The sequence below is a fragment of the Sodiomyces alcalophilus genome, assembly GCF_042370955.1.
Source record: "Sodiomyces alcalophilus JCM 7366 unplaced genomic scaffold ACRALscaffold_7, whole genome shotgun sequence".
Taxonomy (NCBI): domain Eukaryota; kingdom Fungi; phylum Ascomycota; class Sordariomycetes; order Glomerellales; family Plectosphaerellaceae; genus Sodiomyces; species Sodiomyces alcalophilus.
This window is the reverse complement of record NW_027263538.1, coordinates 2,039,464-2,054,832: the sequence shown is the minus strand read 5'-3', so window position 1 is coordinate 2,054,832 and position 15,369 is coordinate 2,039,464. Positions and strand designations below refer to the sequence as shown.

The window sequence follows — 15,369 nt, the reverse complement described above, 5'->3', positions numbered from 1 at the left end:
GGCAGTAGTTGCTGGTGTCGATCGTGCATTCTCAGCGGCCTTTGTGAAGACGGGGATGCTGTGAGGCAAGCGGGAGCGATCTACGCTTCCATTGTCGAGAGGTGGTGATGGATCTGCAATATGTCGTCGTTTGCTGGGCGGCATGTCCGGTTGGCCCGATGGGTTTGCATTCAGACTCTCGTTGCTCGTCACATATGAACAAGTCAAGCTCCGTTTCGTACATGTGTTGCAGGGTTGAAGGCCATTGCACTTTCAAAGACGGTAGATTTTAGCCCGGGGTCAAGCATGATATTGGCGAGCACAGGATGATATGGCATGGAGAAGACATGTACGCAGCGGTCCACTGAAGACACCGCGCCTGTTCTTGTGAAGCTTGTCCCATTCTAGAGCGGGCTTGCAACAAAACGCACGTCAGGGAGTTGAGTTGTAACGACCGCTAGAACGGGTGTTTTCCCTTGCCCAAGAAACAAAAAAGGAAAGAAGAGAAAAGGGGAAACAGAGAGAGAGGGTTGAGGGACAAGGAGGGGGACGCGACATGCCGCGAGTGCAACATTGGAAATGAAGCCACGCGCGACAGGGTTATGGCAGAGCAGATTTCAGATGAGACAAGAAGCAAGGGAGGTGACCTATGGTGCTTATAGGGGGCAAGCAATACCGCGCTCACGGGGAGGGATTGTCGACGAGACGAGAACAATGAGCGAAAAAATCAAATGCGGAAGAAATAGAAAGGGGACTCACCTTCTGCTTCCTACGCTTGCAGGTTTCACAGGCCTGGGCAGTTCTTATACGTTTGTCTGCCGGAACCTTTGGTCGAGTCATGATGGGCGATGACCATGCTGCCGCGCAGCAAGCCGTAATAATCGACGAAGCAAAGATGGCCAGCAGAACCCTCTTGCGTGAACTATTGGATGGCAACTCTGTGGGACAAGATGCTTAGAAAGACGCAGACGGGACGTCGGGTGTGGATATGGCAGCGGAAGAGGGTGCGGTTGTTGTTGCTGCTGCTGTTGTTGTTGTGGTTTTGGCTGCTGGCGATACCTTCTGTCGGGAGGTGTTATTGATTATACGCACTTTGGCAAGGGGCGGTGGTGACTACAGCTCAAAGCGGGTAATCGTCCGGCGGATGGTCGGGGCACTGGCAGAAACGGACCAAGGCCGCCAGAGGATCGAGGGGGACAAGACACTGAAGGTGACGGAAGGGCCGCGGCCCGCGGGCCATTAGATCAGGGTGGCGGCGGAGGATTGTTGAGGAACCGGGGCCGGCCAGGTGAATAGGGAATAGGGGCAGAACAAGAGTCGACGACGGCGGCGGGGTTGTCAAGGAGGTTGAGAGATCGAGTGGGGATGACGGAGTCAGTTCGTGTCGCGTTAGGGCGGGAACTGGGGAGTGATGGTTGTAGACGCAACGTATGCGCAACGATCAGCGAGATTTGGCGCAAGGAAGCAAGATGGGTGGCGCCGGATATCCCCCCGTAGTGTAGCTACTCTGTGCGGCTGGAAGTAAGTCGACTCGGCCTTTGATCTTTGACCATGCCGAGTCCCCGACTCCTGTCCCTTTTCAAATGGTCGCAGTGCAGCGTAGCAGTCGTGGGCAGGCCCATTGACGGTTCCAAGGTTGAGAAGAGGCTCAGCTGGGCATTGGTTCGTCCTACTCGCCCCCGTTTGCCTTCCGAGTAACGTATGTCAGATGAATAAAGAACAGATGTTCACTGCAAAGGCCATGGGCGAAGGGGAAGGAGGGAGATCCGGAAAAGGTCGGGCATGCTATTCTATTACGATGTAGGTAATCAAGCCTGACAAACCACGTCCCCTTTGACGTAAGGCTTCTGGTGGCTGATGTTGCTGTGGTGGTGTGATGGATGGTGGCCATACTGGTTGATAGACATGTTGTGATTCAGTTGGGTGTGAACCCAAGAGGGTGAAGACCATGTTGATTCGATTCGCATGTATCATCGGACTTGACTGTGATGGGGGGGTCGGATCAACAACCAGGGGCTGAGGCGCTCAGTCCGTTGGGGGCCGGGGCCCAGGACCAGGCCGTGATGCAGGTTCCGGAAAGTCAGCCCCTCCAGATTATCGACCGAAGATGCGACTGCCAGAAGCCGCCCAGTCCAAGTCGTTTGATGTTTTTCCATGGTTTTTTTATATTATTATTATCATTATTCGAGACGGCCAACCGTTGGTGACTTGCAGCGACGAGGTATTAGCTGGGCCCGGCGCATAAGTTTGATACACTAGCCGTACCTTATTCCCGTCGCCTACCTACCAACTAACCCCTTACCCATGCGGGTAGATCGGGTAGGTAGGTGAGTGGGCAGGCAAAGTAAGCATTACAGGCATGGTCAGATATTGATGGATACCGGACACTCATGATTCGTTCGGACTGGCCAATGTAGGATTCATATGCATGAGCGTGGCTTTTTGTTGTGCATCACACCCGGCCAGCTTGTCGAGCGCCAGGGCAAAGAAAATGAGATCACGCGGGAGAGGTGGCCTCGAATCAGAATTGAGGGGGGCGCTGGCGGGTTCACTACTACTCTGGTCAGCGCTCTCTCTGATTTGATGTGATGGAAGTTGTGATACCCCAGATATTTTGTTAAATTAGACTGAATCAAGTTTTTGAGAATGAAAGGCGGAAAGGCAAAAGACCTAATCGTCGCGAGAGTTGGATGTTGGATAGAGGCGAAGAGGCGACGGAGGACAATGGAGAAAAAGAGAAGGAAAAGGAGAGAGAGAGATGAAGCTTCCAAATGTAAGAACGACAAGCCCTTTTTTTTCCTTTTCTTTTTCTTCCCAACACAGAGAATCAATTGGACTCCAGTGTACCAACTTTTAGCAAGATGAGCACCAATTGCTGATGAATTACCCTGTATGAAGACACATGCCACCAACACGACATGACGATGGATGCCTGTTGTCGAGTTTATGGTGTATTTAAACGGCCCCGACAGTTGTACGCGTGGTAGCACTTTGTACGATGTACATAGGTACGAATAATTACAGGCCGGTAGGAGGAAAGTGGTTTCGCGTCGCTCTTTCCCACATCACATCGGTCCGTCATCAGAGCTCCCAAGGTCTGATGCCTGGGAAGGAACACCTGGGCCAACTGCCATTAGATGAACCGATTCAACCACGAAGTATTACGGGTAGGTACCTGCGTAGACTGTTCCTTCTCGAGTCGCGTTCATCTAAACCTCGGTACGTACTTTGTACGCGTCTTACTTTGTACGACAATGTTGGTCTTTGGCCTTGGGCTGGCTTATGTAATTTATAGGCTCACTCAGTAATTAGTAATTTTTGATGCCGGTGATTAAGGCCCTCGAGACGATCGACGCATCTTTCCAGCTTCGATCTCTTAGATCCTCATCCTCCCGTCCTTGCAACATAAACGGTACAGCACATCTCCGTATTCACTCAGAGTCATCATCGCCTATCCTCTAACGTACACACCTCCATACCAAGGGAGCCGAGGACCTATTCGGACACAGGAGGCACTCCCAAGGCAATGCCTGTTCTTACATTATATTAGGATGGAGTACGAGTCGGATAAAGCACCAACGTAACGAGCGGCTTAGCTTCTGTTGCGCAGCGGAAAGCCTTGTCTGCCAGGTCGTTACGGACCCCGGATCTGGGTTCCACCCACTTGGCACCGGGACTCGAAGAGGCATTGAGAACTCCGCCCCTAACAAACGCCACAGGACGACGGAGAAATTTGTTGACAGTCGAGAGAGACAAATGATGAACGGCCTGTGATCCGAACCGGGTCGCCGAGAGGCGTTAACCTACTCGGAAAAGCTTATCTACTTTACGTGCTCCCACGAGGACCGCATACATACTAGTCGATCCCGTCTCATGCAGCTAGCTATGAGCTCTCGCTTTCGATTCTATCCGGGCCCATTCCTCGGTCTGGCTGTCGCTCCCTCACCTCCCTCACCTTCCCTCACCTCCCTCATGCACAACCACCACACCGTCCAGCCCAGGCTGGAGGAGGCTAGCCGGTTCTGGGCATCCCACTCGTTCAAGCCACCACCGAGCGCACGCGTCCTCGAAGCACTCCCACGTTCGCGGGACACGGGTGTCGTTCCGGCATATGCAGTGGATTCCCGTCATCACGACAAGTAGACGCAAAGTGTCGGTGTAGGGATCATGGAATTGCAGATCATCAACCAAGCCCATACTTCCCAGTGCCGTTGGTTGCGGCTGCTCTGCTGCACCAACGCTGGTTCCGTTGCCTTGTCGGCCTTGGACCCTTTCCGATCTGGTCGCCTCTGTAGTACCCGGTTTACATTCACGGGATGAACCCCCCACGACCCGGCCTTGAGCTCTGAGCGTGGCCATTAAGGGCCATGCGGACTGTCTTACACGTATCGCCGTGTTCATCATTTCCGTCGCACCTCACACTGCCTCTGCCTAGGCCCGTCTTCTTCTCAGTCTCTGTTCTTCGTGTTCGGTAATGGCTGGCTCGTCAGCTGCGAGTATTTCCTAATTTATAAGCTTTGGCTGTTCATTGTGCCATATGCTGTAGCAGGTAAATAACACGCCTTTGATGCCGTTGTCTGCTCTTCGCTGTCGACCTTTCGCTGAATCCCCAAAGCTTGCTCAAGTCCCATTTACAATCATGGGGGTTATCAAGGTCAGCTCTCATCAGAGGACATCGTCTGGCTATACTCCCAGCCAGGGCGCAGGCGATGCACTAGCCAGACTCATCATCACCCTTGGTAACCAACTGCCGTCTGAGTTCCTCGATAATGCTGCCAATATCAAGTTCACTGCCCCCTTGGGTGATGATACGCACTTCCCATCTCCTCACAAAGAGCAGGAGGCCGCCGCTTCAATCAAAGCACTGGAGGGTCTGGCGGTTTCTGCTTTGGCCAATCTCCGCCAGCAGCGCCGAACCAGGAGAAATATCGAGGTGGACATGTGCAGAACGGCCTGCTTTCTCATGTCGGCATATCTTTGCACCGTCAACGGAATGGGAAAGGGGCATTCTAAGGTCAGATGGAAGCTCCCAGGTAAGATAAGCTTGCTTCTGGACCACCCAGTCTTGGTCGTCAACTAGCATTGGGTCATCCTTCAGATACCGACCTCAACTGCGCTCAGTCAATACTCTACCGGCGACTCTCCGCGAATCTCTATCAAACGAAGATCCCGACAGAGTATTACCACATACACGGTTCTCTCGAGGCGAGCAGGACACTTCGTATGATAGGGCTACCCCCCTTCAACCCGGAGCTCGAGGACTACGGGGACTGCATCGAAACCATCGAAGCCGCCGTCCGCCGTTTTACCACGCGGGAACTCGAGGAGCTTAACAACAGAGAGGGCCAAGCCGGCTTTCCCGTGCTCAAACCAGAGCAGTTTCTAAAGACGCCACACGGCGAGGCTCTGAAGTCGCTGCCTCCCATCACGATCCACCCGCTCGAGACGAAGACGCCCCCCGCTCCTTTCGCAACCCTAGACGACACCGGCTCCTCGAGCCCGACGTACTCTCCGTGCCTTCAAGGCATACGCGTCCTCGAGCTCTGTCGCGTCATCGCCGGTCCGACCATCGGCCGCTCTCTGGCCGCCCACGGCGCTTCCGTCCTCAAGGTCACCTCCCATCGCCTCCCAGACGTCCCGTTCTTCCAAGTCGACGTCAACACGGGCAAGCACGCAACGTCCCTCGACCTTCACTCCGCGGCCGATCGCGCCGTGTTCGATTCCCTTCTCGCCAGCGCCGACGTCGTCATCGATGGATATCGCCCCGGCGCCCTGAGCCGCCTGGGCTACGGCTCAGAGTACCTCGCAGAACTGGCTACCATCCGGGGCAAGGGCTTCGTCTACGTCGCCGAGGACTGCTTTGGCGGGACTGGGACCAGCGAAGCCAGTCGCGCAGAATGGGCCTCGCGGCCTGGGTGGCAGCAGATCGCCGACTGCGCGACAGGCGTGGCATGGGAGCAGGGGCGCTTCATGGGCCTCGACGAGCCTGTCGTACCCCCCTTCCCCATGTCCGATTACGGGACCGGCGCCCTCGGCTGCGTCGCCGCCATGATAGGTCTCTTCCGTCGTGCGACTGAGGGTGGTTCGTGGGCGGGCCGTACCAGCTTGTGCCAGTACGACATGTTTCTTCTCTCGCTCGGGTCGCATTCGCCTGAGACCCAGGCCCGGCTGCGAAAGACTCACGATGCCGCCTTTTTCGACTTGCGACACCACGACTCGGTGGACGAGGTCGGGAAGCGAGCGCTGCAAAGCATGAAGCGGCTACACCCGGCCCTCTTTGAAGAGAGGATGATGCACAGGGCCTGGAGCGATGGTTTCCAGGCCGAGGTCATGTGGCCTAGGGAGCCCCTGCGAGTGAGCGATGTCAGGATAGGCCATGTCAGAGCGACGAGGCCCAATGGGTTCGATCCGCCCACGTGGGTCGGGTGGGAAGAACAGGAGGATATGGTGGGGACGGATGAATGGCTCTGACTTGTGTGCAACTTGTGAGAAATCCCGTTGTAGATTGGGCGGCCTAGATTGTATTTCTGCTCTTCGCATCAGCAAGCGTTCTTTGACGACTACATTCTCATGGGACGGATAAAAGCGAAGAGAAAACGGCCACGAAGAGAAAAGCACAGGAGGTTGGTTTCTATTCGCAGTGTTGGCGTGGATTCTATGATGACGATTTGTAATTTTCACATTCTGGTTCGGTCGCTTGGAAAGGGGTAATGGGGAGGCAAAAATTGAATCGAGGATAAATCAAGACTCTAGTTAATCAACAACCGCTCGCAGCTCACAAGGCAGTGCCGGTCATTGTGAATCAGGTTTGAAACTCAGCCCTTGCAAGGATAAACATGGCTTCGAAGCTCCATTCATGATTATAAATACACGCACGCAGTCTACAAACTCCCCCGGCTCATCCATTAGAATCGCATCACAAGACAAGCCTCCCCGGCTCCTGCTCCAAAATCACCTTGACCCTCTCCAGGAAAACCCTCGCCCGCTTCTCATCATCCTTGGGCACGGTCACGCTGACGACATTCGTGTCCGTCTCGGACAAGGGCGAGGCGAGGCCCCCAGCGGAAGCAGGCTTCGTCTTCTTGGCAGTGCCGGCGAGGATATCGATGATGTCGGCCGGCTTGTTGCGGGGCGCAGGGGCGGTAGCGGCGCGGATGGCCGACTGGGGCAGCGCGTCGACCTGGGGGAGGTAGAAGCCGCGGGAGGCGCCGCGGGGCTGCAACTTGTCGAGGCCGAGGACCTGGTTGAAGAGCTCGTCGGCCGTGGGCGGGCGCGCGGACGGCGGCAAGTCGTCGTTGGCGACCTCGGCGGCGCGGGCGACAAAGGTGGCCAGCGGCAGGTAGACGCCCAGGGTGTCCTGGATGCGGCGCTGGGTCTCGGCGACCTTGGCGAGGGAGAGGGGCACGATGACCTCGGCGTCGGGTTCCGGGGCGGGTGCGGCCGCGGGCTCGGGTTCGGTGGTGGGTGCCGCCGCGGCCTCCTCCTTGGCTCGAAGGGGCGCGACCTTGATGTTGCTGAGGTCGAGGTGCGAGAGCTTGTTGAAACGCTCGGTGACCTTGGCCGGGGTGGCGGCGTCGATGGTGCCGAGGTAGGCGAGGACGTCGCCCTTGAGGAGTCGGCCCTGGGGTCCGGTGGGCGTGATGCGGGAGACGGTTTCGGGGTCGATGTTGTGGACGTGGACGAGGTGTTGGACAGACGGCAGAAGAGGATATTTCTGCTCGTGCTTCTTTGCGTCGGAGGGGAGCGATGTTGTCGACTTTTGGGGCGCCGCCTCTTTGTTTCCGGCACCGCCTTCGCTCTTGGACCCTTCTGACGACGGCCGCAGCTGCTGTTGGGCGGGTTCCTCGGCCGGGATCTCGAGGGCAGACAGGTCATCGCCCGGTTCAGCGATCACGGCGATGCGGGTGCCGACTTGAACCGACTTGGATCCATCGCCGCTGATGATCTTGGCGACGATACCATCCTCCTGGGCCTCGACGTCCATGGTGGCTTTGTCCGTCTCGATCTCGAGTAGCACGTCGCCCGCGGAGAACGACTCTCCCTCTTTAACCTTCCATGTAGCAATGTTTCCCTCCGTCATGGTCGGAGAGAGGGCAGGCATCGTAAAGTTTTGCGCAGCGAGGCATCGTGCAGATGTGGTGAAGCCTAGAAAAAAAGAAGAAGAAAAAAAAGGACAGATGGTCAGCGAGGGATATAACGTGCATCCGTCTTTCGGAGCGACTTTCTCTTGCACTCACCTCGAATTGAAGCGTCGGTCGGCCCTCTCCGGGCGACTAGCCTAGCCGAAAGACGGCATGCTGTCGCTAGGGAAGCCATCGTCGCCTTTACCGATGGGGAAGGGGCACGATTGCTCGATTGGGCGGTGTCGAATCGGGAGAATTGGCTGCCTGGAGATTTTGCGTGATAAGATTGAGCTCCTTCGAAAATAAATATTATTAGAAGCTGTTGAGGAACCGCCGATGTTGGGCGGCGCGCACGGACCAGCTTGGCTCTCAACCAATGGCTGGAGTAGGACTAGTGTCGGTGTTCGGTGTAATATTCTGCCGCGTTCACGAAAGAACGAGTACGAAGTACCTATTTACCGTGTCACCAACTGGGCACAACTGGTACAGACCTGTCTCCGGATCTGTTCCGATGGCCGGCATCTTTTTTCTTTTTTTTTTCTTTTTCCTTTGGCGATAGCTTCATGCGCCGTACAATCCTCAGAGCTCTACCCCAAACACTGAGAACCACGGAGAGGTTGTGCTAGGCGCGGACTCTCTCCGCGACCCTTTCCATTTTGTTTGGTTAGCTTCAAATCGGCTTCAGACAAGTTCCTAGCCCACAATGGCAGTCTTGTCAAGTCGCACCGCCCTTCACCCGTCGTTCCGAAACTGCCTTTGCAGGCAACGGTTGATCGCTCTACCACCGCTCCCTACGACCCGAACCTTTAGCTCGCAACATTCTCTTCGGTATTCCTCTAAACAAGTTCTCCAATCGTCGAAACAGGCCTCCTCCAAAGCGCCGCACCGCACTCCGACCCCGAAACCAGCGGCACAGCCGTTACCCCTCCACTCCTCGACCGCCAACAATCCGTTCCTCCTCCAGCTCGCACGCTCCAAAACACCGACCGTTCTCTACGAAGCGCCCTCGCACTTTTGGCTCAAGTTCACAGCCTGGTCATCAGCACTAGCCTGCTATGCCGGCGCCGGCTTGAACTGCCTCTACTCCATCTCCGGCGACTTCCCGGACGCCCCCTGGTGGGTGACGTCGGTGTACACGGCCGTCTGCATCGCCATGGCGGGCGTGGGCTCGTTCTTCGCCTTTGGGTCCGCAAACATCATCAAGTCGATCCGCGCCGTCCCCACGGCCTCGCTGGGATCCAAAGCCCTCGCGGCCGCCACGGGGACGGTCGCCAACAACCCGCGCCTCACGCCGATCCACCTCGAAGTCGCCGTCAAGCCCATCCTCCCGTTTTTCCGGAAACCTTCTATAATGACGGTCCCGCCGGCGGACGTTGTCCTTCCCGTGCGGCTCTTCGCGCCCCAGCTGACCCAAGCGCAGGCCCGCGCCGCGCGTGCGAGGGAGAAGGCCGAGGCCAAGGCGAGGTGGGAGAAGGAGAAGCAGAGGTTGTTGACGCTGCCTTTCCGCGATGCCGGACGCGGGCTGAACGCCATGTGGCGGGGCATGAGGAGAGGAGTCGTGGGTGGCGGGTTCTTAAAGGTTACGGTTGGGGGCCGGAAATGCAAGCTGGATATTGAAGGCGGCTGGGCGTTGAATGACGGCCTGGCATTGGAGAGCCTTGTGCGCGTCAATAATCCTGGTGCAGGCCCAAAGAGCCAGAAGCGCTCATAACGCGAGAAGGTGGCCTGTCCGTGACGGACCATGCGAAGCTATCTGTATTTGTTGAGTGTATCTCTCCGAACTTGTATTATAGCATAGACGAACTGTACCTATATCATGATCCATGAGATCTCGAGTTGAAACCAGTATGGTGTTTATCAAAACTCATGTCTTTATTCGCCTGGTGTAGACGGCCAGTGCTACGCTTCTGAGCCCAACCCGCCAACATCTACAAGCCCGCAACGAGGCGACAACTCATTGGCATCTCTTACACGTCAAATCGGCATACGAAATAATGCCGAGGAAAAAGATGGCAGGCAAGAAGATTCCGACGAGGTATGGAGGAGGGCGCATTTGGGTCTGCTCGAATGGCTCCTCGACGCAGCTAGCACGTCGGCAATTGCATCTCAAGTCAACGGCCAACCCCCTGACTCTTGTCTCTACCCTTGGTATGGATTATCGCTCTCAGAAGCACCAAAAGTCGTTCCCGGCAACCTCCCCGCTAGACTCCTGTCCGCCGTCTCATGACCGTCGTACGGAACACTGGACTATCGCCGGGCTAGGGAGAAAGAAGGGGAAAGCATGGCAAGAAACCAGGGAGCGAAATGTCCATGTGGCTCTCGGCACCCGTTTCCATCCTCACCATCGTGGCATGTGCTGCTTCGACTGGATGAAGCGGTGCCTGAAATCTCGCGCGCCCACCGACTACTCACCACGCCTAGTATAGGACAAACCGGACATTCAACTGCCGATGGTGTTTCACGAACTGGCCCACATCACTTGAATAGCCTCGTTTTTTCTCTAGTGATCGTGTCCTGGCGGGGCCATATACAGTGTGCTCGCGGGTTCTTTGCTACCAACGCGTCCGCTAGGGATATTGCTAGTCAGGCAACCGGCTCCCGTGATCGACTTGCACCAGGCGGCGCAGAAATCAAAAAAACCCTCGACTATGAACATACCACCATGGCACCGGGAAGTCGCCGGGTTCCTTAATCCCACTTTTCTTTTTGGGAAGGGAAAAAAACGAACGAATAGGAAAAAAGGAGTAACACACCCCCAGCATTGGTAGATAGACCGGACTTCCCACCACTGGATAAGTAAACCCCGTTGATATCGTGGGGAGGCAATGCCGTATCAGTACACGAAAGAAAAAGAAAGAAAAAAAGTTATCCCTCCGATGGCGGGACCGGTGACGTGCTTGGTACATTACACGAGGCCAAGTCGGTCAAGAAGGCATACCGAGCGAGTTGGCTACCCGGCTGCGTGGAGCACGGCGTTGTGGCTGCACCACGAGACGCAAATGGTATAGTTCGACCAACTTTGGCAGTGCGATAATCAAAACGTGGGAGACGGCTGGAAATTGGCGTCGAACCGCTAGTATACGGTCTACGAAGTACTGACAGACCAGAGAGGGGCGAAGAGTTGGCACAAAACACGAAAAAAAGAAATGACTGGTGAGTTGAAGATCAATGGCGGTCAGCCAGCCAGCCTCGCCAGCTTGAACTCCGGGACCCCGTCGCCCACGATATCGGAAGGATAGGGAGGGGGGATGGCAGCCATAGTCGCCTTTTCCCTGGAATATCCTCTGGAGTATATCGCAGGACCCTAGTGTGGTGTGGTATGAAGCTGGTGCGCAAGCAATGAGCGGAGCATCCAGATTCTACACTAGTTGCCATGAAAGCGGAACCATATCGGTCGTTATAGTGGCATGGTCGCTATAGGGACATCATGTCATTCAGAAGGAGATGATACTCACTTCGCTCGCGATTCCAAATACCTAGGCCAGAACTACACTGGAGGCTCACTCGATATATTACACTGTTCCATTGAGTTTCTCGGCGAGCAGCCTCCAACCTGCACAATCTGACGAGGTCAGTCAGCGGCGGTGAAAGGAGCATTTGAAACAGAACCAGATTCTTCCATGGTCCGTCATAAATCAGCAATTGGTCTGTCTTGACATGTATGTTTGGGTTGCACCATGCGGTAAGAAGGGGGGGCCATGATGCGGTACGACGCGATATGGGCGAAGGGACCAGAACCGGTCAAGCCCAGTGGTATTGTCAATCGGGCGGGTGTGTTACACGAAAACATAGCACCCATATATCAGACGTTTGCGGTGCACAGCATCGACTCGTGGAGGTCATGGTCGTGTGTTAAATGTTACCAGACTAGCCCTATGGGGTCTATTCCCGCTCAATACGATGCAGTGCATCTCCCGTACGGTTGACGTCTGGAGACCAATTTGCTGGGCAGCAGTTGAGGATGTCATCATGGTATGTAAGTGGTAGGTTATGTATGTACCTTGCCCAGAGCAGAGGCGAATAGCGAATGGACGCCTGTTGGCAAAGAGTGGAAGAACCAAATACAACGTAGGTAAGAGAAACCCCCGCAAGCAAGATGGTGGGTGTTCATACATATGGAGGACCCCATGGGGATCGAATACAATATCGTCCGCATCGCTTCGTTGCAGTAACTTCAACATCATGGGACCAATAAGAAAATGTCTGTCCTGAGATACCTTGAAGGCAAGTTCCAAAAAGAGCGAAGACGGGGGTTAAGAACCGGGGGGCTGGTGCAGAAGTGTACTGAGTAACAAAGTCAAAAGGACGTGGGGGGAGGTACCGTAAGGGACAGTGAGCTGTAGGTAGAGATTAACCGGTCCGTATATCGGCAATATCTTGCCATGAATCTGAGACGGAGAATAGATGACGGAGAACGGAGGTACAACGATAGAAGATAGATACGCAGGGCGCGTCCCCTGATTCTTATCGTTCGTTTTGCTTGTCGATGTCGTCGATCCGAACCCAGTGACAGTCTGACAGACCGGATAGCTTGAATATGATCGAAACATGTTTCAAGTCGTCGAATGACGTTGGAAGACGCGCGAGTCGGGTCTACGTCGATACGACGGAGCGATAACGAGATAACGATTGCGATAACGGACAGAGCGAGTCCCTCGAGAATGGAATGACCAGGTGAGCGAGCGGAGAAGCGGGGACAGCGAAAATCCAATACACAGCCAACCAACCACGACCAACCACCACCTCCAATTCCACCAAGTATTCCTTGGTACTGCGACTCCGTCCATGCATTTCACATGTACTTCGTAATGAATCCAACCCTCCACCGAGACGCGCCCCCACGAGATCGCACTGCAAGGGAACCCCGGCTGCAGTGGTGCTGCAGCAACCCCCTCCTATCAAACCACTTTGGTATACCAATATTTTTCATCGACGACAGAACTTACGTAGGTATGGGTGGAAGGAAGTAAGCAGAAATGGTGAGAAATGCCACCGCGAAATTGGAGAAGATGATACATGTCAGAAAGTCGCAATCGTTACAACATGTATTCGCATCATTATCAACATTTTGTTTTGAACATGACACGATGATAGCCCGCAGGGTTATCGACTCCTATTCCACTCTCTTATTGGTTCGGGTTAAATTTGGTCGTTGGTTGAGGTGCGTCCAGGGTCTGCGTCCATGGGCACCCCGGCGTCCCAGAGACGCTCTTCTCGATGGCCCCTCCACACTATTCAAACATTCCTGGTCACTAACCTTGTCTGCGCATGAAGCGCCGAGCGCCGGGACTGGACGAAGCGGTGAGCAAGCGAGCGATTGTCCCGCCTGCAATTCCGCCTTTTCTGTCAGGCCCGTCCTTCATCCTCCTCGACGGACTCGAGAAATTCATCGAATTGAACTCGGACTCGATTCTTTTCAACCGTCTTCGCTTATTCCATGTCCCTTCAGACAGTAAAGTTTACGATTAGTTCCACGGCGTCCCTCCTGCACAGCTTGGTTGGATAAACAGCCCCTGCGAGCTGTTAACTCTAGCTGGTGAATTATCGTACCTATCGCTATCGGTGCCGTTCATGTAAGTACGTTGTAAGCACATACCTTAGGCATGTAATTCAGACTTTGTTGGTAATTTCCAGGCATGCGCGAATAGCGCCGGTCTGTGCTTTGGTCGCAGCAAGTCACTTGTTAGGAACATTGGGTCGGAGTTGATCCTAGCGCAGGGTCCAACCAACCCCTCTGCAACAGACAGTACAGTGTACAACGTACAATATACCAAGCTTCTCCATCCTCTCGGCCGAACGTATGAGGCAGTGATGGCCTCTTCAGTTGTCCCTTATCCACTTCAAATCCATGGAGTGACTTGGGCACCTTGACAATCATTTCCAGGGTCGCCTCACATCCTCCGACGATCTTATCTTCCCCGGCGCGAGGAAAGGCGGGGGAGGACCCTGAAAACTTGCCCGGGATGGAAAGAAACGTACGACACGACTCGTTCTGCCGAGTACTCCGTTCTGCCTCTCTACAAAGTCCAGCTTTCAATTCACCTCGCACCAGGGGCATAGCCTATGTAGATCAGCCATCGCGGCGGATGTTCGGCAAGTCGCACCTCCCTTTCGGCCAGTCGCATGAATCACCGTAAGGCAAAGACCGTCATGCCCAGACTTGAACCACTTTGAACACCTTTTGGATTGAGGCAAAATTCCGCCATCTCCCCGCGATGTATTGGTTGAAACGGCGGCTCAGGCATTTACTGGCGCCGGCTTTGTGCCGGTATTCCTTGTTGGACGTCTTGGCCCGCCGAGCGGGCTGGTGAAACGAAGTACAAGGAATGCGCACTTTCAATGAAGCATGATTACTTGTCCTCGATTTGCCCACGAGGGAATTCCAACCCCGGAAATGGGTTCGACAAGAAAGAAGTTTAGTTGCGGTATCACGTACTCCCATTCGAGCATTAGCCACACACACACACACACACTTGGCGATGATCCTTGGTGCGAACTGCGACGCGCTCACTGGCCAGAGTTCGCCGCCCGCCAGTTTGGTTCTGGCTTCTCAGCTCTTTCCGATGCATCTTGTCTCACTGAGGTGATTATTCTGAAGGCATCTCGTGCATAAGTAGCGAACAGCGGGGGGCCAGCATCCGAGATGGACACCAACAGCTACTATTATGAGAGTGCCACCCTACATCGATGTGCTCACTGCAGCTCAGTTGCGGCTTTGTGAGGTAGAAAATCAGTAAGCCCATGCCGCTGACAGTCGCCATCTGAGCATATCTACTGAGCCGCTCCATCAAGACAACTTGCGGCGTCTGCTTTTTTTTTCTTTCTTCCTCCCCCTTACCGTAGGTATTTCGCTGCGGTGAGTCTTGGCCGTGTGTACTGGTACTTCCACGGGGTCTTTTACTCGCTTGATACGAGACATATATTACGCGTGACCATATCTGGCTTGGCCTCAAGACGGCACTTGACACACTCTCCCATACACAACACATGATATACTTCGCACACCTTGCACATGCGCACTCCACACACGCACATGCCAGATCTAGTCAGACAAGAGGCCACATGATGGTTGTTATCAGTAACCGCCAGACGGGACACGCAGCTATGGCGGCTAAGGACTGATAACGCCTCCAGTTCGCGGGCATGCCACGAACGTGCTATCAACCCAGCAACACCACGAGAAAACAAACAAGAGATCAAATATGTCACGCATTCCCTCCGTTTTGGTGAAACACCGGCGGCGCCGAGCAGCGTGTCTCCTGAATGG

The 15,369-nt window shown here is 54.8% G+C and overlaps 5 protein-coding genes across 5 annotated transcripts; 3 read left to right on the top strand and 2 right to left on the bottom strand.

The window, feature by feature from the left end:
* The first annotated feature begins 3,430 nt into the window (after positions 1-3,430).
* On the top strand, positions 3,431-4,168 carry ACRALDRAFT_1065174 (uncharacterized protein). Its single transcript, XM_071017105.1, has one exon. The coding sequence runs from the start codon at positions 3,865-3,867 to the stop codon at positions 4,120-4,122; it is 258 nt and encodes an 85-aa protein (XP_070872614.1). The 5' UTR covers positions 3,431-3,864; the 3' UTR covers positions 4,123-4,168.
* A 450-nt stretch (positions 4,169-4,618) lies between these two features.
* ACRALDRAFT_1058035 (uncharacterized protein) lies at positions 4,619-6,450 on the top strand (the record flags this gene model as incomplete). Its single annotated transcript, XM_071015932.1, has 3 exons — positions 4,619-4,629; positions 4,762-5,012; positions 5,078-6,450. The coding sequence occupies 3 exons, from the start codon at positions 4,619-4,621 to the stop codon at positions 6,448-6,450; spliced, it is 1,635 nt and encodes a 544-aa protein (XP_070872613.1).
* Positions 6,274-8,391, bottom strand: ACRALDRAFT_1077430 (uncharacterized protein). Its single transcript, XM_071018639.1, has 2 exons — positions 8,217-8,391; positions 6,274-8,124 (listed from the first exon to the last, which is right to left on the bottom strand). Exons 1-2 carry the CDS (start codon positions 8,293-8,295, stop codon positions 6,896-6,898), a joined length of 1,308 nt encoding a protein of 435 aa, XP_070872612.1. The 5' UTR covers positions 8,296-8,391; the 3' UTR covers positions 6,274-6,895.
* A 289-nt stretch (positions 8,392-8,680) lies between these two features.
* On the top strand, positions 8,681-9,973 carry ACRALDRAFT_2060744 (uncharacterized protein). The gene has a single exon (XM_071021936.1). The coding sequence runs from the start codon at positions 8,806-8,808 to the stop codon at positions 9,811-9,813; it is 1,008 nt and encodes a 335-aa protein (XP_070872611.1). The 5' UTR covers positions 8,681-8,805; the 3' UTR covers positions 9,814-9,973.
* Positions 9,974-13,712: 3,739 nt separating this feature from the next.
* ACRALDRAFT_212365 (uncharacterized protein) lies at positions 13,713-14,227 on the bottom strand (the record flags this gene model as incomplete). Its single annotated transcript, XM_071023862.1, has 4 exons — positions 13,713-13,764; positions 13,796-13,836; positions 13,867-14,119; positions 14,145-14,227. 4 exons carry the CDS (start codon positions 14,225-14,227, stop codon positions 13,713-13,715), a joined length of 429 nt encoding a protein of 142 aa, XP_070872610.1.
* Positions 14,228-15,369: the final 1,142 nt, after the last annotated feature.

Excerpts from the sequence above, each read along its gene's own strand:
- ACRALDRAFT_2060744 (XM_071021936.1), top strand. The coding sequence starts at position 8,806 with ATGGCAGTCTTGTCAAGTCGCACCGCCCTTCACCCGTCGTTCCGAAAC.
- ACRALDRAFT_1077430 (XM_071018639.1), bottom strand. The coding sequence starts at position 8,295 with ATGGCTTCCCTAGCGACAGCATGCCGTCTTTCGGCTAGGCTAGTCGCC. Across the intron at positions 8,125-8,216 it reads GACCGACGCTTCAATTCGAG|GCTTCACCACATCTGCACGA; the intron begins GTGAGTGCAAGA and ends CTTTTTTTCTAG.
- ACRALDRAFT_1065174 (XM_071017105.1), top strand. The coding sequence starts at position 3,865 with ATGAGCTCTCGCTTTCGATTCTATCCGGGCCCATTCCTCGGTCTGGCT.